Source organism: Arctopsyche grandis, chromosome 10 (genome assembly GCF_051622035.1).
Source record: "Arctopsyche grandis isolate Sample6627 chromosome 10, ASM5162203v2, whole genome shotgun sequence".
NCBI classification, from domain to species: domain Eukaryota; kingdom Metazoa; phylum Arthropoda; class Insecta; order Trichoptera; family Hydropsychidae; genus Arctopsyche; species Arctopsyche grandis.
In genome coordinates, this window is record NC_135364.1 from 17,819,525 (window position 1) to 17,842,872 (window position 23,348).

The following is a 23,348-nucleotide window of genomic DNA, read 5'->3' on the forward strand; positions in this document are numbered from 1 at the left end:
AACAAAGAAAATCTTTTGAAGTATGCATGTGGTCTACTTTTATTCGAAATTTATTATTTGTATGCACTGTCGACTGTTTGCGAGTTTGTTTCGAATTTTATGACGTGTGTGTGTATGTTTTTGTCATCGTAAGCGTCTCATTAAAAAAATTCAAGCCTTGTAAGATAAAAAGCACTATAAATTCACACAACAGTACTGTATATGCTTCTATTTTATAATTAAAATTACAAAATTGATGTGTATTACTTTTCGGTCCACTTATTAAACATTATGAATAAATTCAGCTGAAGTTTTATTACTATCGTAGTATTATTTTAATACAATCTGTAATTCAAACTAAAACTTGAAGTACCTATATAATATTATATATAATAGTATAACGCGACATCAAAGTAATGGCACAAAAGCCGTTCAAAGCAGTTTCCCGTGCTTTGCCCATGGTTGAAGCACAGAGGCTCTGTGTGTTTATATAAATTACGAAGGAAACATATAGATATATTCTTGTATGAATATTTATGTAAAATAATTTGTAATTTCCGTTGTGCGAGTTTCGTATACGAATAATAATTACGTATTGAAAGCATCAAACTAACGCGCTCACGCTCGCGCGCTATTCCATTTGCTAGATTAATTAAATTTACAAACTGGAAAAGTTTGCATTTATTCACGACTTTGTAAAGTCGAGAACGTCTCATTGAATTTCGCAGTACGCGTTGATTCGAAATTTTCGACAAAGTTTGATGGAAATCGCGTGCCCACTTTCCAGTCGCTAAAGACTCGCGGATTCTGTAGCCGAGCGAGCGTTTGTGTGTAACTTTACAAAGGAAAATTTCCTTGTGTGTGAAATTTAAATTTAACTCAAATTTTTCAGAAATAAGTATCCGTACTTTATTCGTAATTTAATTATATTAACAATAAATTAAACATAGTGAAAGAAAGTAAATGATAATTTAAAATAATTGCAAAAGTACGTTTCATGAAATGTACATATGTATGATAAAAATCGTTCAATGAGAAAAATTCCATGTATGCATACTTTTAATATATAATGTATATTTTTATGTATCCTGCACCTCTATTAAGTTCCCACAATCCAAATTAATGTAATACGAACATGGAAATGACAAAACTATAAATTTGTGATGAGATGAACATTGAAATCATCAAACCTATTATATAAACCGCAGTATGATATTCAGTTCATTATAAGAATTCATTCAATTAGTCAATTTCTATAATTCAATCAGTACTTAATTTACTACGCGCTATGTATTATTTTCAAGATCTAGCTCTAAGAATTATTCTAATATACATACTATATGTAAGTTAAAGTATATAATTCAAAATATAATATAAAGGTTCAGTGTTTAACGAATCCATTTTATTTCTTATGACATGTAATAGAACTTTGTGATTGAATAAAAAAAAATAATGTAAAAACTGTTTCGAATTCGTTTGAAAATATGAAAAACCTCTCTTTGAGACACAAAGATTTCAAAGATTTGGTGTTGTCATTTAAAAAATAAGTCGATTATAATTCACTAATTTTTCTTGTCAAAAATTTAGATCTATCACATTCACTTACGGTTACCATATACAATGTATTAAATACATGTGTATATGTATATGTATATATACATAACTTTTGGTTTCATAAGACGCAATTTTATGGAGATTTTCTATTTAACGATCATCCCACAACCTCAATTAGTGCGCTAAATCGGCAATTTATGACGACCTAAAAACCGTTGGTATCTCCAAAATGGCAAGATAATATACTTACGCTTGGCAACATAATAGACCTATAATTAATTAATAGATTATAATATACTTTTCAAGAAAACAATTAATATTATATGCGATTTGAAAAGTAATTGAATTTTTCTATTAAAATATATACATATGGATCATTGTTTAAACTGTCGAATTAATTAAAAAATGTACAATGTAGAGTTCAGAATTTTCATACTTCGGCAAATATGCATATAGAAATATACATAAGTGACATTAGTCCACTTTTCTTCATTTCGAGAAATATTTGGCAAAACATTAAATAAAATGTTTTGCGTTAATTCTGCTTTTCCGAGATTTTGGAAATTTGTGAATTAAGTCAAACATAAATAGTGTATTTGGAACTGAAAATTGGATTTCCGCCATTTTTAAATATAAAGGGTCATATAGGTATGTATGTACATACATATATCTGTTTGAATGAAATTAAAATGGGTAATTTGCAATATATGTATGTTTGTATGTATAATCACATATCATGCTACACTTTAAAATAGCCCGTAGACGGTTTTTGAACACGAATACGAAGTCAAAGATTATTTATGAAAAAACGCCCGAGCAACGCCGAGTAATTCCATGTTCTGATTGAAATTCAATCCGTGAAATGAATCCCCGTACGGTATGTATATATTCTGATTCGGTGTTTCTGTTACAGGCTGCCAATGGACAACGGGTCTCTGGTGTTTTTGGGATTCCCTGCGCAGGACTATCGCCAGGACGTGCACGGCGCTGCATACAGGTGCAGAGCGGCCAACAACGTGGGGGTGGTGCTTTCCAGGGAGATGCACGTCACTGCAGGTGCATAATATAACAACAACCGACGCTAATTCCCACTCCCATATACTGCACAATTCACATGCACACAGTTCCAACTTCCATTCCGAACGGTGAGACTTTGCTGCTGGATGGTGGAGCGTGACTGCTAAACGGGGGGACTTTTGTTGTACATCACGAAAGAGCAAAGTTCTAAAGTTTCGCTTGATGTAATATTAATCTGAGAGACTTTGGTAGCGGTAGATAGGGCTAGAACATCTAAAATGAGGTACATATTAATGCTAATATTTATTTTCTGTGCAACATTTCATAGTTCAGGTATTAGAAGTTTGGTTAATCATTTCACTGTTCGACACGAAATATGGTCAATGGTTCACAAAACCGTTCTCTACTAGAATGAGTTTTTAGCTCGCAATTTTACCGATTTAAAATTCAGCAAACTTCCAATTAACCCTTTTAAACGAAAACAAAAAATAGTGTGGCCAGAACATTATCTCAATAAACATTTTTCAATAGAAAATACTCAATATAAAATAGTATTAACAGTGGGAAAAAATCCCAAGTAAAAATACGTACTTTTGACTTTTAATTTGAACTGGACGACTACTTAGAGATATTTGAAAGCTGAAAAGTACTACTAATGAAAAATAAAATACCCGACTATAGATTCCAATATTCATTTCGAACAAGAAATTGACAGATTTTGAGACATAGACCGAACAACACCAAGACATAGAAAAATCGCGCGATTTAAAAAAACACATGTATTGCTCCGAATCTCGAGCCAATCAACATTTTTTATTACCAGTTTTGTGTTCACTGGGAATAAATCTATAAGAAAAGTCATATCACGTCTCTGAACCAAAAAAAAAATCGTCATTTGTCGAATAGTGTTATTAAACAAATTTTAAATCAAAGTGGTAAGCCGCATTCATGAGGCTTTTGATTGTGAAAACGTATTTTCCCAATAGGTAGGTTTGGCTTTAATTATCCATAGTTAATTATCTGAAAATTTACTTTATATATTTTAATATTTTCGCGAGGATTTTATAGCAAGCCACATCCTTCAACGATCAGTCTTGGTTGACTCTTTAGTTGTTTTAGATTAAAGTAAATGCTTTATTTAAGATTGGTGTTTCCCAACGTGAACGGAGCTGTGAACAAATTTTTAATATTTGTTGCATATTTTTGTTAATATTTCCTTTAGCTAGAATTAATTTTTGATATTGCAATTGATAAAATTGAAAAAAGATCAACACTAAACTCATTGTTTTCTGCTTGAAATGCTATCAAATGTCGTATTTTTGAAGCTACACTTCTACAATACTTTGACAAGGATGTCAAAGAAGAGCCATTAAGCATTAATATTGCTAGTTATAGTATAAATGAGATTGATTTTTATTATTATGAAATTATGTTCACAATACATCTTATATCTATTTTAATAGCTACTGATCTACTGATCATTTTCTATTTTACAATTTAATTTAATTTGGTTAGTAATCACAGTATTATATTATTCTAATGTTAATCTAAAGCATTATAGGATTATAGGATTATTTACAATCCTTATAAATGTTCATAATACATCTAATACATAATATTAATTAAAGACTCTCTAAAGTCGATGAACTAAAGCAGATTGTGCTTAAGTAATCTGTGTTTATACCTGAAGGGTATAGACATTTTGTTGTAATCACCGAGACTCTTCACAAGTGTGTTAATATGGTTATTAGTGATTCTGTCATAGAATCTACTGGTTAGTTTGTTAGTAATGTCTGTAACAAACGAGATTACTATATGAGATTACTAAGTATGTAACGTATTGAAAAGTTTAAAACAAGAAAATTCTCAATATATGGATGAATTAATTCTGCTGGTTAGCATGTAACATTTACATATACATATGTTTTTATTTATTTATTTACTATTGTATGTATATTATTTTCTGGCCACAGTGTCATATTGGGGTAACCTGTGATTACACTGGTATATGTTTTTAAAATAAAATAAGAGATAGTGAGACTGTATTGATGGCTTATGTTAACTTATTAATTGGTCTTTATTTATTTTTAAATTTGGTGAGCTATGTACATATATAATTATGAGCATGGAGATTTTTGAGGCATCGAAGTGGGTTGTGAACAAAAAAGGTTGGGAAACACTGTTTTTTTTTTGTTTAACAGATTCAGAACTATATAATTATAATAAATATAAAATATAAATATGTCATGTTAAATTAAATACCTATACATGTACATATGCTAGTGAATATGAAGGATTCTTTTGAGGTAATGTTATGAGAATGCTTACAAGAAAACTTATGTATTTTTGTAACAATTATTTTAAATTTAATTTATGCTTCTAATATTAAAAATTTAATATCATAAAATGTGGAATGTTCACTGCCCAGTATATGTATATCTGCATATTTCGGTAGGTAAATAGTACAATATTACGTTAGGTAAATTTGACCTATGAAAAATTGCTACACTATTTTCTGCAGAGTTAAAAACAAGCTAATATTTGCTTGCGTACTTCGACGTTGAATTTTGGTAATAAATTGCAGCCGAAATTCAAAAATAAACCTAGCTCACTACCGTTTTGTACATATTTCATAGTTAATCGTTTGAAACATTGCCCGTTTAGAGGCGAACGGATTGAACCTCGTAGCGTTTACAACAGTAATGATTTCCGATTGGCAGTTTGTGCTCTGAAAATAAAATAAAACGAAAAAGCAAACCCCAGCGAAATTCCCAGACCTCGTATTAAGCAATTTGTTCGTATTTTAGCTGAAAAAACTTGTTAGATCGTTGATAAAAATGGTCATTTGTTAGCGGAGCGATGACAGTAACGCGTGCCGTGCACCTGAGCCGCGCCAAGTCTACGGGAATGGCGCGCTTCCTGTCGCGATTGCGCGTCTGATTAATGTCCTGGGAAAGCGTACAACTTCCCCCATATACACATTTTGGCACGTCAAAGTGGAAAACGTGCCCCTAATGTAGCAAAACTACCCTGAAAAAGTACCATTTCAGCGTTTAATCCTAGTTCGACTAAAATTTGACGTATCAATCCCGGGCACTCCTTGACTTTGATCAATTCGATTGTCAAATTCGAGTACACTCGAGAAGCTCGATCGATATGAACTCTTCTTTGCGTCCAATTTTATCAGTTTTCATCGTCCACTTAGGCGCTTTGTCGGAATTCAAAGGGAAAAAATCAATTTTCATCCCTGCGAAGAGCATCGAACGCTGTCCCGAGGGTTTACCAATCTCACTGTAATTTCATTTCGTACGGCAAAAATATATAACTCTCATTGCTCTTTGTTATTTTTATTTACTGAATAATACACTCGCCTATATGCCGAGTGTAAGTAACGTTTTATATAAAGATATATCTGCTGAGACTAACGAGTGGCTGTTAACTTTTCTGCTTGCTCCTACATTTTCACCACTAAATCTCTTTTATGTCGCTATTTAGATTATCTGTAATAATACAGCAAACTACTACATTTACACTGTCTCTTACTCGAGTTTAACCATGTTTACAAATTCGAACACCATTCAATATTTATAAAACAGCGTGTTCGATCGATTACGTGTTTGTAATTGCCGGCTTATAAATAATGCATTGATAAATTCACACGTGAACGTTATTTGGTTCAATAAAAAATATTCTGTGCGTTGGAACTAAATGATATATAATATATTTGACCGTATTATAAACTGAAGCGTTTATATGAAATTGATCTTCAGTGAGTTTCCGTTTAATATGCATAAATAATGTTATGATTCGTATCGCTACAGAGTTTTTGTAAAGGGTCTTTATATTAAATCAATACATTTTTATTTACATTGTGTGCTATTGTCATTCGAAATGTTTGATAAAAATAATTTGAAAGGATTAACATTCACAACGAAATTTTAGACGATTTCAGGTAGGATTGGTAGTACATACAAGGTATTTATTAAAAAAAAAAAACATTTATTGTAGAAAAATGAATCATGTATTCATCAAAATTTCTTCTCTCGTTTTTTTCCTTCCCAAAAGACGTCAGGATCCCTGGAGATAATCCTAGTAAAATTTCTTACGAACTTCAGTGTGACGGATGATAACGTTCGAGAAAACGTTATATGAAACACTTTATATACTCGTAATATGTATATTATAAGTATTCGACATTTAAAAAAAAACTAGTTTATGATTTACACTTATGTACAATACATACGTACATAGTCCGCGAACATTTATAAATTAATTTGAAATATAATTCAGAATAATAAGAACTCTCACTACATTAGTTACTACACTGTTTTAGTTAAATATTCATAATCACAATTGAATACTAATTCAAATCATTATTGTATTTATTTTGGAAACATCTTTAGAATTAATAATAGTCTCATTTATTACGATCGTGTAACCCTATGTACGCCTGTGACTCGCCCGTGAGTCGCATCGATGTGTCTTTCGAAATTACAGTATTTAACGTTTAAAAAGATTTTGCAAGCACCATCTATGGACGAACTTGGTTATAAAAATATTTGAAAAATCGATAAAGATCAAATATTTCGATAGAGACAGCTAAATGGTTAAGTTAATTCACAGCCAGTAGTATGGCTCAGTGGTAGCGTGTATGTTTAGCACAAAGTGATTATTGGGTTCGATCCCGCTATAGTGCTGGTTAGACTTGGATGTTTGTGAGTCCCAGTCGAACATTTCTTATCAGAGTTTGCCAATTTAATCTGATCATTGTTGAATCGGTTCCTCAAAATTGGCAAAAAAATCATCAAAATTTATTTAATCTATGTACAATTTGTAAAAATTATGTTCAAATCTAAAATTCATAGATGTCTCAATAGATTAATTCATTAATTTATTAATTAATTGTAAATGTCATGTTCTTTAGCTTCCCGAAATACAGTGATTTATATAATAAAAATGCTGCATTGTTTATAATTAATTGTCTATGAAGGCGCATTGGGGTCTTCCTGGTTCATATATATGTATATGTAAAAATAAAATATATTTTCCGCATATATTTGATTCAATTCTTCGGACTGATTGTTAATTACTGGGTCGACTATTTATAACTGTTACAAAGTGAATTTTTGCTCTAGTTAATTATAAATACCAGACGAGAGATAATTTTGGATTTATACCGACATATTTTTGTATTTATTTTTTATTTTTGCTTGCTTTTTATTATTACGAAATTACGTTCACAACTCATCTTATATCTATTTTAATAGCTACTGATCTACTGATCATTTTCTATTTTACAAATTTAATTTAATTTTGTTAGTAATCATAGTATTACATCATTCTAATGTTAATGTACAGCATAATAGGAAAAAGAGCTCAAAAACCTATTTACAATTCTTATAAATGCTCAAAATACATATAATACATAATATTAATTAAAAACTCTCTAAATTCGACGATCTAAAGCAGATTGTGCTTAGGTAATCTGTGTTTATACCTGAAGGGTAATCACCGAGACTCTTCACAAGTGTGTTAGCATAGTTATTAGTGATTCTGTAATAGAATCCACTGGTTAGTTTGTTAGTTATGTCTGTAACAAATGGAATATTATATATGGCATGCAGTTTTTTCAAGTTAGTAAATATGGGTGTATTATAACCCATTTTTAGGGACTGTCAGTATTTCATACATATATGCTTCAACGACAAAATTAAGTGAAAAGGTAAAAACCAATATGAAACCCACTATTCGAAGAACTCGTCCATGAGTGATAGTTTTAAGATTTATTTTTATATTATTTCCATTTATTTTGCGATCAGGTTGTAGGCCTGGAAGGTCCCGGACCGCGACCCCTATTTCGTTCGACCTGACATCCACCTTCACCCTGGCTACTACACACGTCACTCTTGGACCCCCACCCGAAACGTGATCAACATTTCCGATGGAATCACTTTCGCCTGGTTAAATATTATTATTTCTTTCTTTTGTGAGGCTGGACCGGAAACCCTCCCTGCCGGTCACGACCGCGAACAAAACTCATTTCTCAATCCAAATATTGTTTTTGATGAGATCGATCGGCGGCGAGGCAGCGCGCGCGTTATATCAACAATTGCTTCGATTAAGTTCCGGCTAATTGCCAACGTTTTATTGTTACGATTGTGGGGTGAATTTTTGACCTTTGTGAGGCTCTGAGGATGATTAATTAAAATCACATCTTTTGACATTCGAAACATAATATAATATAATTCGCACATAATATTGAATATTTGATTCCGGTGCTGTTAACTGATTGTATTTTTTGCTGCGAAAACATTACTTTGTAGACAAGGAAATTCGTAAACCTGAGTTTAATTAATGCGTTAATATACATATGTATATACTCAATTCCTTAAAATAAATATGTAGCCGATTATGGACAGTACCTATACATGTACATAGTATGTATATAGGTATATGAGCCGTTCCAATTTTTAGTTCCAAAAAATTCACAAATTGTTATCACTTATTTTAATTCGATATGTTCAGAATATTGAAAAAGTAGAATAAATGTCTTACAAACCACCAGTATTTTTAAATATTGCTAAATGCAAAACATTATATTTAATGTCTTGCGAGATATTTGTCAAGATAAAAAAGGGGAAGTTATCTTACTTTCAAATAAAACGGCTCATATGTAGTTGAATATAATATTGAAATTTACAGAAATTTTATGAAAAAAAATATGTCGCTTCAAGCAAAAATAAAAGTTCAGATTTAAAAAGTTGAAAAAGTCTATAATTTTCAATTCAAAATCACTAAATTTTCTATATTATGGTATATATATCTATATTTTTTTAAGAGGTAAAACCTTTTTAAAAACATGCTTGTTTATTGCTGTTTCCTTTTAATCACTCATGCAGATGTTTTGCCAATTATCCGAATTAAGGTGTAAAACCTAATCGAGGGAACGCGTCGAACAAAGGTCATTCACAAGCGATTTTAATGTTATCATCTAATGTCTTGAAAATAAAAATTTTGATAAAATTATTTATTGTTTATGTTCAAATGCCGATTTAAAATGCATACTAGAGTCCATCGTCTCACTTCCGAGATGGCAATTTTGTGTTTTACTCTACTTCATGGTTTTAAAAGATTTTTATATTATATTTTTCTGATTATCTGTTATTTTGTAATTATTTTTTTTGTGTAAATGAGCTCCTTAGCCCGCATTTTATTGAATTTATTTTTTTTAATACAATAAGTCAAATGAATACATATTTAAATTGAAGAAAAAATTCGAGGACTACCTGTACTTAAAAAAATGCCATCTAATATTATATGTATGTATTGACGGTTAAAAAAGGTATACTTACAATGGAAAACTTTAAATATTCAATTTGTTAGATTTAAAAATTTTGCATACACATGTACGTATATAGGTACAATACATATTTATTCTCAAAGATATACAAAGCGTGAATCGAAGCACAAAGGAATACTCTGTTAGAAGCTCAGGTTTTCGCTTAGACTCTCTCATTGTTCTCGTGTTGTGGATTTAATTTGGCCCGGTAATTTTTCAGCACACGGATCCTTTTATGTCAGGATCAGGGTAGTTTCCTTCCTACCCCACTAGGTAGTATAACTGTCTGCTCACGAAGCGTGAACAACCCCAAGAACCCTAAGAACCACCCGGTAAACAAATGTACCGGAGACGTTCTTAAATGAGCCTTCGTTCCCCAGCTATATACTAACACGGCGATATTTTTCCAAGTGCCGTAACGAAATTATAACTTTCGATTTTCTGTCGGATCGGATAAAGAATAAGAACGGCGATGGTGGTCCCTTGTGGGTGACCAGTGTAAGAAAACCAACTAAACTTGTTGGCTTGAGAGCCCAGCAAATATGGCTACTGTGAGATGAAATTTATTTTTCAGATTTCAGCACTTTTCTCTCGCATCGGCAAAATGAACCCGAGATATTTGCGGCGACCGATGTTTAACCTTATTCTCAAATAATAATAAGATTTATTAAGAAAGTTTCAAACGTCGTAAAAACTACTGTTAGCACTTTGTTAAAGTTTGCGAAGATCTATTGCCAGATTATATCAATACTACATATATAGGAAATGTTCTTCTATTCCTAATTAATATAATGTATTATATTAAAAACAGATTGTTACCAAAAAGTAAAAATAGCTCGTTGTATAATTTTACGGGCACTTTCGTAAATTTGAATTGAAAGAAGTTTTTTATCATATAATATGAGCCGGTATAATCCACTTTTCTGCATTTCAAAAAATATCTCGCTAAATATTAAATATAACGTTTTGCGTCTCAAAATATTTAAAACTACTAGTGTCCCGTAATACCTTTATTCTGCTTTTACGATATTCTAGACATGTCGAATTAAAAAAAGCGATAGCAATTTGTGAATTGAGTCAAACAGAAATAGTGTATTTAGACTTCCGCCACTTTCAAAAATACATATCAGCTCATACATATATTGAAAAATATCTCAAATCTATATTAAATATGAAAGAAGTTTAAAAATTTCGTGCTTTGCCTATTTATAGGTATATATGTGTGTAAACAATTATTAGAATTTGTATAAAATACGAGGATTTGTATGATTTTTTTTAATTAAACCTCAGCGCCTACGATTGACCGCCGTAATCAATTATACCCGCTTCAATAACTTTGCAAACAAAATTAAAAGTAAATATATAAATGGTAAAAACGCAAAATTAGCTTCGTTTGAAGTGTGCGCATATATTAGGCGTAAAAGGGAAAATTCACTCCTTTTATCTTTTATTGAAGCTTTCCGAGTTGCGCCTTTCTCGTTCAAGTGTAGGTTTGAAGGCTCGAATAATTTATGTCAATCGTTGCCTATCCTATATCCTTCTATCTGGTCTTTTTTTTTAATGTCGCCTCCCTCGGAAGGATAATGGATATATCTCCGAGCTGGTGAAAAATCTATTTTACCCAAATTCTATCCCTTCCCGTGTACCCGAATGGCCTGTCAAAGGCATTGTAAAACGCGAGTGGGCACTCTCGTCGGAAAAATCTCGTTTTCTAGAGTAGAATCTTTTCTAATTGAGGCCATAAATATAGTAGAAAGGCTTTGGTATGTTTCTAGCAAGTTTTATATAAGCTTAGTGCTACGATGTAACTGTAACAGAACACAAATCGCATCAAAATATATATTGTACATCAAATATGAACTATGTTAAGAATTTAATATACGTATATTTTTTTTAATTTGTATTTAATAATTATTATTTGACTTATTTATATTGTATCAAGTAATTTGTTATAAATTTTAATTCAAACATTCATTAAAATGACTACATATTTGTTACTTAACTGTATGTTTTAAAACCCAAATATTTCACTGTTGATGTTCACCAATGTTAAGGTTCACTCCGTGTATTGATTTAAAACATTATCTCGAAATGTAGTCAAAGTGCATTTTAATCGGGAATCACATCAGCTAATGACAAATTTGGCAACTTTTGTGGTAACGTATTGCAATCACGTTTATATTGACTGGAATGGGGTAGGTACACGAGGGTGGGTTGAATTGGGGTTTATTGACGACCCCTGACCGTTACCGACCTGCTCTAGCCCCAAGGCTATAGCCGTTTCGAAAATGACTTTTCAGGATTTCCATTGGTTTGTTGTTTTTTGAACACGCAGAATATTATACAGGTTTTAGCATAAGCAAAAAAACAATAATGAAAATGAACGACGTTTGTTCAGATAGTTGAAAGATGGTTCTTCATATAGCAAAGCGATGAGGATACGATATGAATTATAAGCACCTGCCATATAAAAAAAATTTGTTATATCTACATATATGTTATTAATAATAAGTCTTAATGTGTGTATTAACTCATTATATATCAGCTGTAATGTATGTAAGTGTGTGGCATGTTTTACAAATGAAAATTTACATTATCCTATATACAAATGTATGCATGTACCTATAGATATGTACGTAGGTTTATTTGTCCTGGAAGGTATATATGTATATACATATGTAGGTATATTAAACCGTTTTAATTATATACTCATTTCGTGTACAAACACACAAGACAATGTACATACAAGTACTATACAAACATGAATTATGCATGAAACGTCACACGAACGAAGGAACGAGAAGTTAGACACGGGGAATCGGAGCGTGAAATATGAACGCGTTTCGATGATAACATTAAACTTCCAGACCCGGTATCACTCAAATATTCAATTATAATCTGAAGCGTGTACAACATCCTTTCGGAATCTTCAGCTGAAAAAGAGCGGAGTGGATTGAATCGAATTGAAAAGGCGCTTTGCCGTGCTTCGCATTTGCCAATGCAGTCACCAAGGGAAAATCTTATTTTTTTCGACCTCCCCACTGAAGGAGGCGGAAAATTCTTCGCTCGCATTTCCGCCGATGCCATTCGCGCCTTTTCATTTCCCGACTTTAGTTTTTCCCCGAAGAAAAATTCAAAAGCGCGCGCATAAAAGCCGAGTCCGTTATTAATGAATGGCCACCGAATGCTGTGCGCTTGCGTGATGGTGATTCCGCTGCTAATTTTTCATTTCGCATTCGTTTTAAAAACATTACTTCTGTTTTTTTCTTTTATCTCGCATACATTTGGGATTCGCTTTCTTTTTATGAAATGCGCTTCCGCTTTCGGCGTTACAAATGGGCGAAAGAAATAAAGCAAAAGTCGAGTGATCGATGAGGCACGACGCAAGTTGCAAAATCTAATCATCTTTTTTATGAACGATCAAAAATAGGACTTCAGGTTACGATCTTCGCTTTTCACTGGCAACATTTCAACCAGTCATGAATTAAGTAGCTAGTTTGCATCAGGCACTAGTATAATACTAAATTAAGTAAACTTTCGATTTGGTACATATTTTGTTTATAAAAATAATAGGTTTACGTTTTCTCAAGTACGTTCGTGTAGTTCGTGTACAGAAAATATTTTTCGTAATTTTAAATAAATGTACATACAATATAATTTTTGTGGAGAGGCGAAGAAGCACAAAAAATATATTTTTATTTCAAATAAACCTACATATTATTTTGTACCTACAATTCCATAAAAATTCCTTATATGCACAGCAAATTTTAACAAGAAATACATAACAACATTTTACAGAGTATGTAGGTGGGTAGCATATTTGTAACTTGTGATATACAAATTTGAGATGCTGAGAAACTCAAACGTGAGAAACAGGGATAGATTGTCAATTTTATGGAACCATTTCAAAGATGAAATGAGATAAATTGACAAACTCTGTTAGGAAAAGATAAACCCGGAGTTACGTATGTATATCTAAGGTCAGTCCAGCAACACCAGGTCAAGTAATGAACCCATGACTTCTTAGTTGAAAGACTAACAACAGAGTTTTGTTGTTTGTTATACTTAAAAGGGGGCCACAGTCCCAAAAAGGTAGAATTAAATTGATTCAAATGTTTAAACTATTACTCGTAAAGTTGGAAATATTGCCGAATTCTTGAAGTAAAAATTTACGAATTATAAAAATTTTGTTTTCTACTTATTATTTGAATGAAAAACCTGCATAAAAAGTTAGTTTCATTCGTTCTATTGTATTATTTGTGCTAAGTAGAATATTATGTTCAGAGAATGGTATATATTATTTTTGTAAAAGCTTTTGTAATATGTACATACATATATCAATTATGTAGACATAAAAAGCGCGGCGAAAATTTAGCTTCGTCGCTGCCCTAGCTAATGTTGAATAAATAATGAAAACTTTATTAAGTTTGAGAAACGCTGCGCAAATTTAATCCACGTAATTAGCTGTCTAATCCTGTCGACAAAGAACAACGAAACACGAAATACAATTTCGTGTACATATTATATTGTATTTGTATAGTAATAGCTAGACAACAATTTGTGTGTCAACTGCGAAATTACCCTATGGGTAAAAATTTGAACTTTTCTAAAAATGTCATTGTGAATTTTAAAATTTTCAAACATTTTCGACGAGTATTTTCCATGAGATGACAGCTTTTAAGCTGTGTCCACATAAGTCAGTTGTAACAAGTCGCGATCGCAAATGTTTGATATTTTCCTTCACAGTTTGTCGATCCTATCGTTGGTTTGTTCCCCGCGAGGCCCTTTTCACTACGCTCGGGCACTTTTTCCCTGGAAACGGCCCTGTTTTTGTCGTTCAAAGACCTTCGTTCCTTTTTTACCCTAGAAATTGTTGGTACCTCAGTGAACACACATCGATTCGTCGACAAACAAAACTTCGAAACGTTTTTATTTCCACCTCCCACAATTCCTCTCTCGTCCCCTTTATAAACACAATATGTGTATGAAAAAAGGAAGAGCATGGTAGTTTTGCCAGGACGCAATCACGAGAGCTCCGAAAGTTGTTCGTGAAAACATAACAAAAAAAATATTCGCGTAAACGTCCTCGTCACGGTTTGTTAACTCTTTGACAAAACAAAGCGTTTAATTTTTTCCTGATGTAGTACTTTTTTTTTTGTTTATTTATTATGGCGGTATACATATATGTATAGGTTTGGAATATTCTGTGAAAATGCTTTTAAGTGAGTTTGAATTTATCAATTGGCACACGCAAAGAGGCTTTCCAGGGACCCGTTTCAGACGACCCTCGTGCGAATATTACGATTGTGTAAATCCCTTATCTGCATTTTAGATGCTTTCAATTATTTATAGTGCCAATAAAAATCCGGAATATTTATTTTTTTATCGAATTTCAATAAAGTGTGTACATAAGTAAATTATTTTGCCTTTATTACATATACTATACACAAATGTGCAGATATTTTCTTGAATCATGAAATTACTTAAAAATTAAAAGGTTTTGAGATTCAAAGCAAAAGCTTCTATAAAATTATCTTTTTAAAAATATACAGAAAAAAATAGTAACAAAATAACGTAATTAAAAAAATATAAAAATCTTTTCAAACCATGAAGGAAGAGATGAAACTCAAAATTACCATCACGGAAGCGAGACGAAGGACTCTAGCATGCATTGAAAATTGGCATTTGAAAATAAGCAATAAATAATTTTAACGATTTTTTTGTTTTATTTGTTCGGCGCGCTACCTCAATTAGATTTTTACACCCTAATTCTGATAATTGCCAAGAAATCTGCATGAGTAATATCTTAAAAGAAAGGGCAATAAGCAGGCATGTTTTTAAAAAGGTGTTTTCTCTTCTTAAAGAAAATTTAGTTATTTTAGTTAATTTGGGCAGTATTAGCAATTTACTTTGAGATTTTGGTGTTTTTACTAAAAATCTTTAAAAATGAAATCATACACGAAATTGTATCTAAGTACATATGCACATCAAATTCAAACACATATATTTTTTTATTGTTTTTATATATGTATGTATATAAATTATGATTTAAGTAAAAAATATGTTTATAAAGACTTTTCAATTGCTCCATTCAAAGTTTTAAATATCTCCTCCAAATCTCCCAACAATTAAATATTAAAATCCTTATAATTTTTCTTTTCACATGCTAAGAGTATTTAAATGAACTGCTTCAAATCCGGAACTCTACAAAGTGGTAAATTAATGAGACCTGGATTTTTAACTTCAGCATCAATTTCTCATTGTTAATTCATTCACTCCGAGAGATGGAAACTTTTTGTGATAGCTTCAAGCTACCGGCTCGAGGATATTCACTCATATTTTATTTAAAAATCCAAATAATTTCTTTTAAATTTTCAGTGGTTTGGCAAGAGTATAACGTCCAAGTGTCTGGAACCAGAACCAGTGTTTCCAGTACTGCTATACTAAGTTGTGTCGTCCCTCCAGCCGTCAAAGACTACGTAATAGTCAACGCCTGGTACAAGGACGACTCCATGCTGCTTCCAGGACCTTCAGACACAGGTAAATCAGAGAACCTCCATATATTATTGCGATTACTTATGTAAATCTTAAATATAATTCAATCCGAGCAATATTGCGTCCAAGCGCCCACCTTTTTGACTATAGCGAAGTTATTGCAAGATAAGGAACAACGATAGTTAAATTTTAATAAGGTCGAAACGGTTTAAATTTTAATAAACACCGACCCGGGCACTGACTAATGGACGCGATTAACGCGGAAGAAGTGAAATTGCCTCGCATCTCACCTGAAGACATTATTTATTTACGGTGGTTCGGATATGAAATTTAGTAGGCTTGCGTGCTTACGCACACCTGTATATATAATAATATACATATGTATTATTGTAGCTGCATAAAAATTACATAAATACATATAATATAACTTCTCATTACGAAAAGCCACTAGTTGATAGTTTTTCCATTCAATTTCCATAACGATTTCCAAAAAGTTATTACGGCAGATAACTGCTATGTTTAATCTAAGTATGTATAATTCTTCAGGATTTGTTTGTAAAATATTAAATTTAAGGTCTAACTTTCACATATGTTGTGTAGGAGTGAGCTCTGGGATCCAAATAATAGGCCAAAGTAGGTCCTAAACATTTATTCTATGATTCAGGAGGTCCACACGGAACCACCTCTCACTCGCGAGTGTCCAGTCCACCGTGTGCACCCTCTTTTTAAAGGCAGGTAGCCGAGTGCTTGGACATGCAGTAGTCTGAACAGCCCCGGCATTACATCCCACATACTAGGAATACTCTACAATCCCTCGCCTTATAAATCAATATTAGACTTATATTCTCTCGGATCATCTTTTTACAAGCTTTTTATTTATTTGACTGACTGTGAAAATAAACTTACATTTTTTGGGCCCAAAATTGTGAGTTTATTTTGAACCACTTCCACTCTTCTGATTATTTTGATATTTTACCGACAGACGAGAGTTAGCTAGAATTTAATCATTAGCTAAATCATTAGAATCGTCTGTCAAATCGACGTGATGACAGCCGGCTTTCTAAATGCACCTTTCTACTGCCCTTGCGGACATCACTGGTTAAACACTTGGACAATTATATCAGTTACTTTTTTTACAGCTTTCTTATATCTTTATTTATATCCCTTAAGGCGCAGGTACTCAGAGTGGTACGTGGAATGTGTTATTTTTTAGATGTTTTACACGTGTAAAAAATGATAGCATTCCTGATAAATGCTACAGAAATTCATGGCAAAATTTACCCCGTAGAATTTTCAAAGATATTTTACATTTACATTGACATACATACATGGTGATTGATAACTTTGATTCCATATTTGAAGAAATGTAGGAAAAACTTGTTGAAATAATAAGATCGTACGAATTAGCAATGACATGAAGACACGTCCATTCTACCTAGACATGCCATGCCGTACGATTATCCGTGTCTGCACCCTAACTCTTTGTAATAATTACATATAATAAGTTGGCTTGATTGTTTGCAGTAAGCTCACACTATAACGACAAAGCAATTTGACCATGTATCCAATTTTATAAATAAAACCTTTTTTTATTCCAATGATTATATACATACATAATTATGTATAATGTTTTTAAGGGCAGTTGTGCTATTAAGTATTTATTAAATACAGCAGGCGATCCACTTTGGCTCGGATATTTGAACACACATACATATTTATGTAATAGATATTTAATTCAATTTTTTACTACATATACCTTACATATATTGTTTCAAATGTAAGCGTGACTGTTGAGTGACAGTGTAATAGTTTCATACTATGACAGTAAAATTTCAAATCTTTATCTTTAATGGTCCCAAAAAATTCACCATTTGACCGAACACAGTGAAAATTCAAACGACAATTCGCCACGTGTGTCACACAACCCGGATTTCCCCCACGTTTTTCTTTTATACACTATTTTTTGGGTCCATCTATACGGGTTGCGATTTGCGGAACATTTCCGCCGAAGAAAGGGAAGAATGTCGTCCGCATTACGGGCTCGTGAGTGACGGTCCGCTTTTTTGGGTCCGCCATTAGGGAGACCGGGGGCTAAAAGGTTCGAGTCTGCGATGAGCCTGCGACCACCGGTCGAAATGTAATAACGCGTACTACGTCACTTCCGGTCGCCGGAAGCAGCGGTGAAAAAACCGCGCGTTCGCTCCCCGGTCTAATGGAGCGACCGCTTCCGGTCGGCGAAAACACAGCCTCCGTCCGACACGATTTACGCTACATTTCTCTGCTGATGCTTTCCCGTTAATGTCCACACTCTTGTTCTTCATCTCCCACGTATAAACGTACATATGTACATGTACATGTGTATGTATATATCTTGAATTTTATATATGTATATATTTTCAAACCTAATAAGTCGTTTTGTAATTATAATGATCCGAATTTGCTTTTCCACGAATTTGTCTTAAATTGAAAAAATTATTTCTCTAATTTTTATGACTAGTTGCCATGGGTATAAATATTCAAAAGCAATTAAATTGAGATATTATTAAATACATGCCCCTTATAATAATAATAATAATAAGTAATTTAAATTAAATTAAAAATACTATTTTGGGAAATTCTTTTATACTCGTATTTTAAGCCCAGTGAATGAAAGTAACCACACTTTTCAATTACTCGTATTTATTTATAAAATTGCTGTCATCGGCACGTGTTGATATTTAATAAATTTGATGTCAAAAGGAGGGAGTAATTTATTCAATCTAATATATAATTTTGAAACAGACTTTGTATGTATGTACATATGTAAGGTTTGTTGGTAATCGAAAAAAAATATCAAAGTTTCAATGACGACAATTCGATATGGTTGAATTTGAATTTTTTAATTTTGGATTCAAATAAATTTAATAAAATAAAAACATATGAATATTTACTATTAGATTTATCATGTTAAAGCTGTTTATATTACAATTAATACTGAGCGAAGCCGGGTAAAACAACTAGTAAATAATAAACAGAAAACTCCGGATGAATTTACACACAAATATTTTATACTTTTAATTGGAATCGCCTTTTAATTAGATTTCTATCGTTTCAACGATATATCATTATACGTATAATGTATTATTTATGTTCATATTTAAATTGAATAGCACAACGATATATTTGTTAGTAAACTGAACTACTGTGAACATTGTGAAAGATATATGTATATAGATGATTTTATCAAGCTAATATAAAATATAAGAATATGTATTAATTTAAAAGAGTTTTCGTTCAATCAGAGTTTGCCTACAGAAATGGAAAGATGTGTTATATTTTTGTTCGTCGGCAAAATAGAAAGGTGAAAAACTTTTGAATTTATTCATCTGTTTATTTCTTGTTTCAGAAAAATTTGCTTTCGAATGCCGATCGGCAATCTTCCAATGTCAACACATTCTACGTATAGTTTCGTGTGGCCAAAAAAATAACATAAAAAGCAATACATGTACGGTTGGCTCCCACTTTCGTTCGACAACCCTTGCCTCGAAATCTGAATGTGCTTTGCGAATTTCCTCAAATTTCTTTTCTTTTGAGAAACACACTTCAGCCGCGAAAACTCGCCTCCGATTTTTCCCATTTGTGCCCGCCGCCGGAAGAGTTTTCCGAGTACCGTGTCGGCGCAGAGTTAGCTGAGCAATTTTCGTTTTAACTTATCGGCGAGGCGCACTTTCTTTTCATATTCATGAAAGGAGCCCCAGATAAGCCGTTGTTTCGCCAGTGTTCCCCTTTCGGGAAAAATGCGAGTGGAGAGAAAAAAACCGGAAAAAATTGGAAAGGCGATTTCGCATTTCTTCCGCACGGAGCGAGCGGTCCCACTTTTTTGTCGTCGTTTTATTTTCCCGAGTACCGGTTATTTTCGGGCGATGCGATGGTCGGAAAACATCTTTTTTGAAATATGCGCAACACTTTGGACCCGGTTTCTAAAGGGTTTACCGGAAAATGAGCTAATAAAGCCGAGGGTCGCGCTCCTGAGGTGAAGAATCGCACCCGAACAATGGCGAACGACGAGCGCACCAACGTAATTAAAGATAATATTTACGCGATAATATTACCTTAATTGCATCATATTTCAAACAATATCACTGTCGGGAGCTGTTTTGTATATTATTTTTTTTTATTAGTTCTCTCGTGTACTATTCTAAAGTGGTACACGAGCGACAAGTTGTATAGTTGAAAATATGTGACTGACTTAAATTTAACGTATTTAAATTTAATCACTTTTATCATGTTGAGAATAACTTAAAATTCTTTATATTTTTATAGTCCCAGTGATAAAATATTTTATTCTATTATGATAAAGATAAACTATTTTTATAAATTTAATAAATAAATTTCAATATATGTACATGCACAGCCAAACTCAACGATTTAGACACAAACAGTATAAGTCTGAAATTAGTATCTTCAAAATGAGCACTTTAAATAAAAATAAATATTAAATAGCCAAATAAAACGAAATTAAATAGTTTGAAAATCGCCACAAAGTCAATTTTTGAAAATAATGTAATTTTAATAAGATTTGTAGGTCATCAAGCAAACCTTAACACGTTATCGGATATAAGCCATCATTTAACTCAGTATAATTTCTCAACTTTTGAATGACTTTGTTCCGACAATATATGTACATATGTAAGGCAAAATTTATTCATGCAATCTGTACAAACTTTCATGGAAGTTGCCTCGGAAATGTTTACTCAACATGTTATGTCTCATTTAGAAGATGTTGCCTGTCCTCCAAGTTCGTCTGATAAATGTTCGATTACTTCCTGTGAGGCTATTTGAAGGAGAAAGTGTATGTTCATCGGCTTCAAACTATCTAGACGATGAGAGATCCAAAAGGAAATTCAAGGAATTTTTGAAGTTGCGCTAATCTCTCATATAAAACCACTAAGTGATTAGGATGTAATGAGTTAGTACATATTGACTTCTGGATTAAAGTATATATACTTTATGTGCATACATAATAGCCAATTAGAATTTAATATAAGTAACTTTTCAAACACCTTTAATAATGACATCAGATATCTTTGAAACCAGCATCATTTAATTGATTTCCCTTAAAATATACGACTTTAGTAAATTCCCAATATGGCACACGTAAGGCGATCTCTTGCGGACCACTGGCCAATAGCCACATTTCCGGTTTCCGGATATACGAGTCTAATCAGTGCGTAGCGACACCGTTAATCCGATTCCGTTCGTTCAGGACACCTAATGACCCTTTAAGGTCTCACACACGTACCTTCGACCCCACCAGCCCGATATTATTACTCTTATAAATTACATCGAGAATGACCCTGCCCATTGGACACATAATTGGAACCCCGCACGCACTCTAAATCGAAACATTAATCATTTCTAGATCTGAAAAATGTTCCGCTTAATGAGATTTCCAGCCAAAACATCCTCACCAAATGTATTTTACAGTGTTTGAGGAGGGACATCTACGGTGTAGAGGTTTAGAAACAGTTCCCAGTCGACCTCATTACATGAACCAGGGTAAAATTCGGCCGGAAGTGCGGTTTTGTCTTATTTCGACTCCTCTCCGGATGAGGGTGTAATAGGACGATCGCTTGTGGGCCTCAGCGAGCGTTTCGGCTCATCGGTGGCCCCCTCGGGCCCCTCGTCTTGGGGGTTTCGAATAAAAGAGGACCCTTTGAGGATTTTCGCGGTCGACCCAGAACCGAATGAATATTAAACCGCGCGCGCGCCCACTCGCATTTCCATCTTGCGAAAAAGAGGCACACTAACCCCCTCTATACACTCAATGAAAATGCTTCAGTATGAGTGAGTGTATGCTCCTTTTATTACTTGAAAAATATTTGAACGCATATACATGGCTGTGTTGAATAAACATCGAAATGTCACATACATATGAATGTACGCGCGAATAATCGACAACGTTCGAAATGTATTTCATTTTATTGAAAGCTTGTAAAATTTATTAACTTTATATTTAAATCTGTGTATATGTATATTCAGGCTTTGCCTGACTTTTTTTGTAGAATACGATTCGAAAATTATTACTAGTGATTCAATTGATTGCGATGTTTGCGTAATGCGATTTTCGGTCGATTTTGCCAGACGCGTCGACACAACCGATTAAACTGAAAATGCATTCGAATATCAAACCTGTCATTCATCATTTGAAATAACGGTATACTTGTTTGTATTTGTGTGTTGTTAATTTTGCAAATTCGAAACTGTTGCCAAAATTACTCGCGTTAAGCGCACGCATTATTAACCGAACGTCCGAAACATGCAATAGCGAATGTTCGAACGACCGTAATTGGAGATTTCCAAATGAACCTCCATTATAAACTCAATGTTTGTGTTTAAATGTATATTAATTTGTTGTTTTGTGGTTTCAGGTGGTCGTTTTGTGGTGACCGGCAACCAACTTCACATAAGGAACGTTAGACCGGAAGATGCTTCTGCGAGATTTTCTTGTTCGACGGAAAATATGTTGACGAGCGAAAGGAGAAGAAGTCCTCCTACGAAGTTTCAAGTCATAGGTAAGTTTTGAGGATAGCTTGATAAGATTTCATACTGGGAAAAGTATTCTTTGATCAGCTTTTGTGGCGCTTTCTTTAAAATGTATGTATTATAAGTTGGACTTACATATGCGAAACTTTTATCTTGGATTACTTTTTACTTGAACAGATACTAAAGCTTTCTTGTGATCGTTCAACTTTTAAAATACAACCTTGGTGGGAAATGCTCCACTTTGTAATATTTGTTTTAATTTTTCAACAAAATATTGTATTTTGTGTGTTGTTTAAATGTTAAGTCGAAAATTTTTGGATTGATTATTTTTCTTATTTTTTCTCGTTTGAATTGAAATGCTGAATTTCGTGGTTATTGATGTCAGAGCTTCGAACCGGAACTGAACCGAAACCTAGAAAAACCATTATTTTTTTCCGGA

General features: G+C 32.9%; 1 protein-coding gene across 1 annotated transcript in view; it reads left to right on the forward strand.

Annotated features, from left to right (window-relative positions):
- The window catches only part of Dscam3 (Down syndrome cell adhesion molecule 3), a 132,076-nt gene that overhangs the window by 63,581 nt on the left and 45,147 nt on the right, over window positions 1-23,348 (forward strand). The window contains exons 3-5 of the mRNA XM_077439298.1: window positions 2,447-2,589; window positions 16,268-16,429; window positions 22,795-22,938. Of these exons, the coding sequence (XP_077295424.1) occupies window positions 2,447-2,589; window positions 16,268-16,429; window positions 22,795-22,938 (449 nt within the window). The remainder of the gene's footprint in view (window positions 1-2,446; window positions 2,590-16,267; window positions 16,430-22,794; window positions 22,939-23,348) is intronic.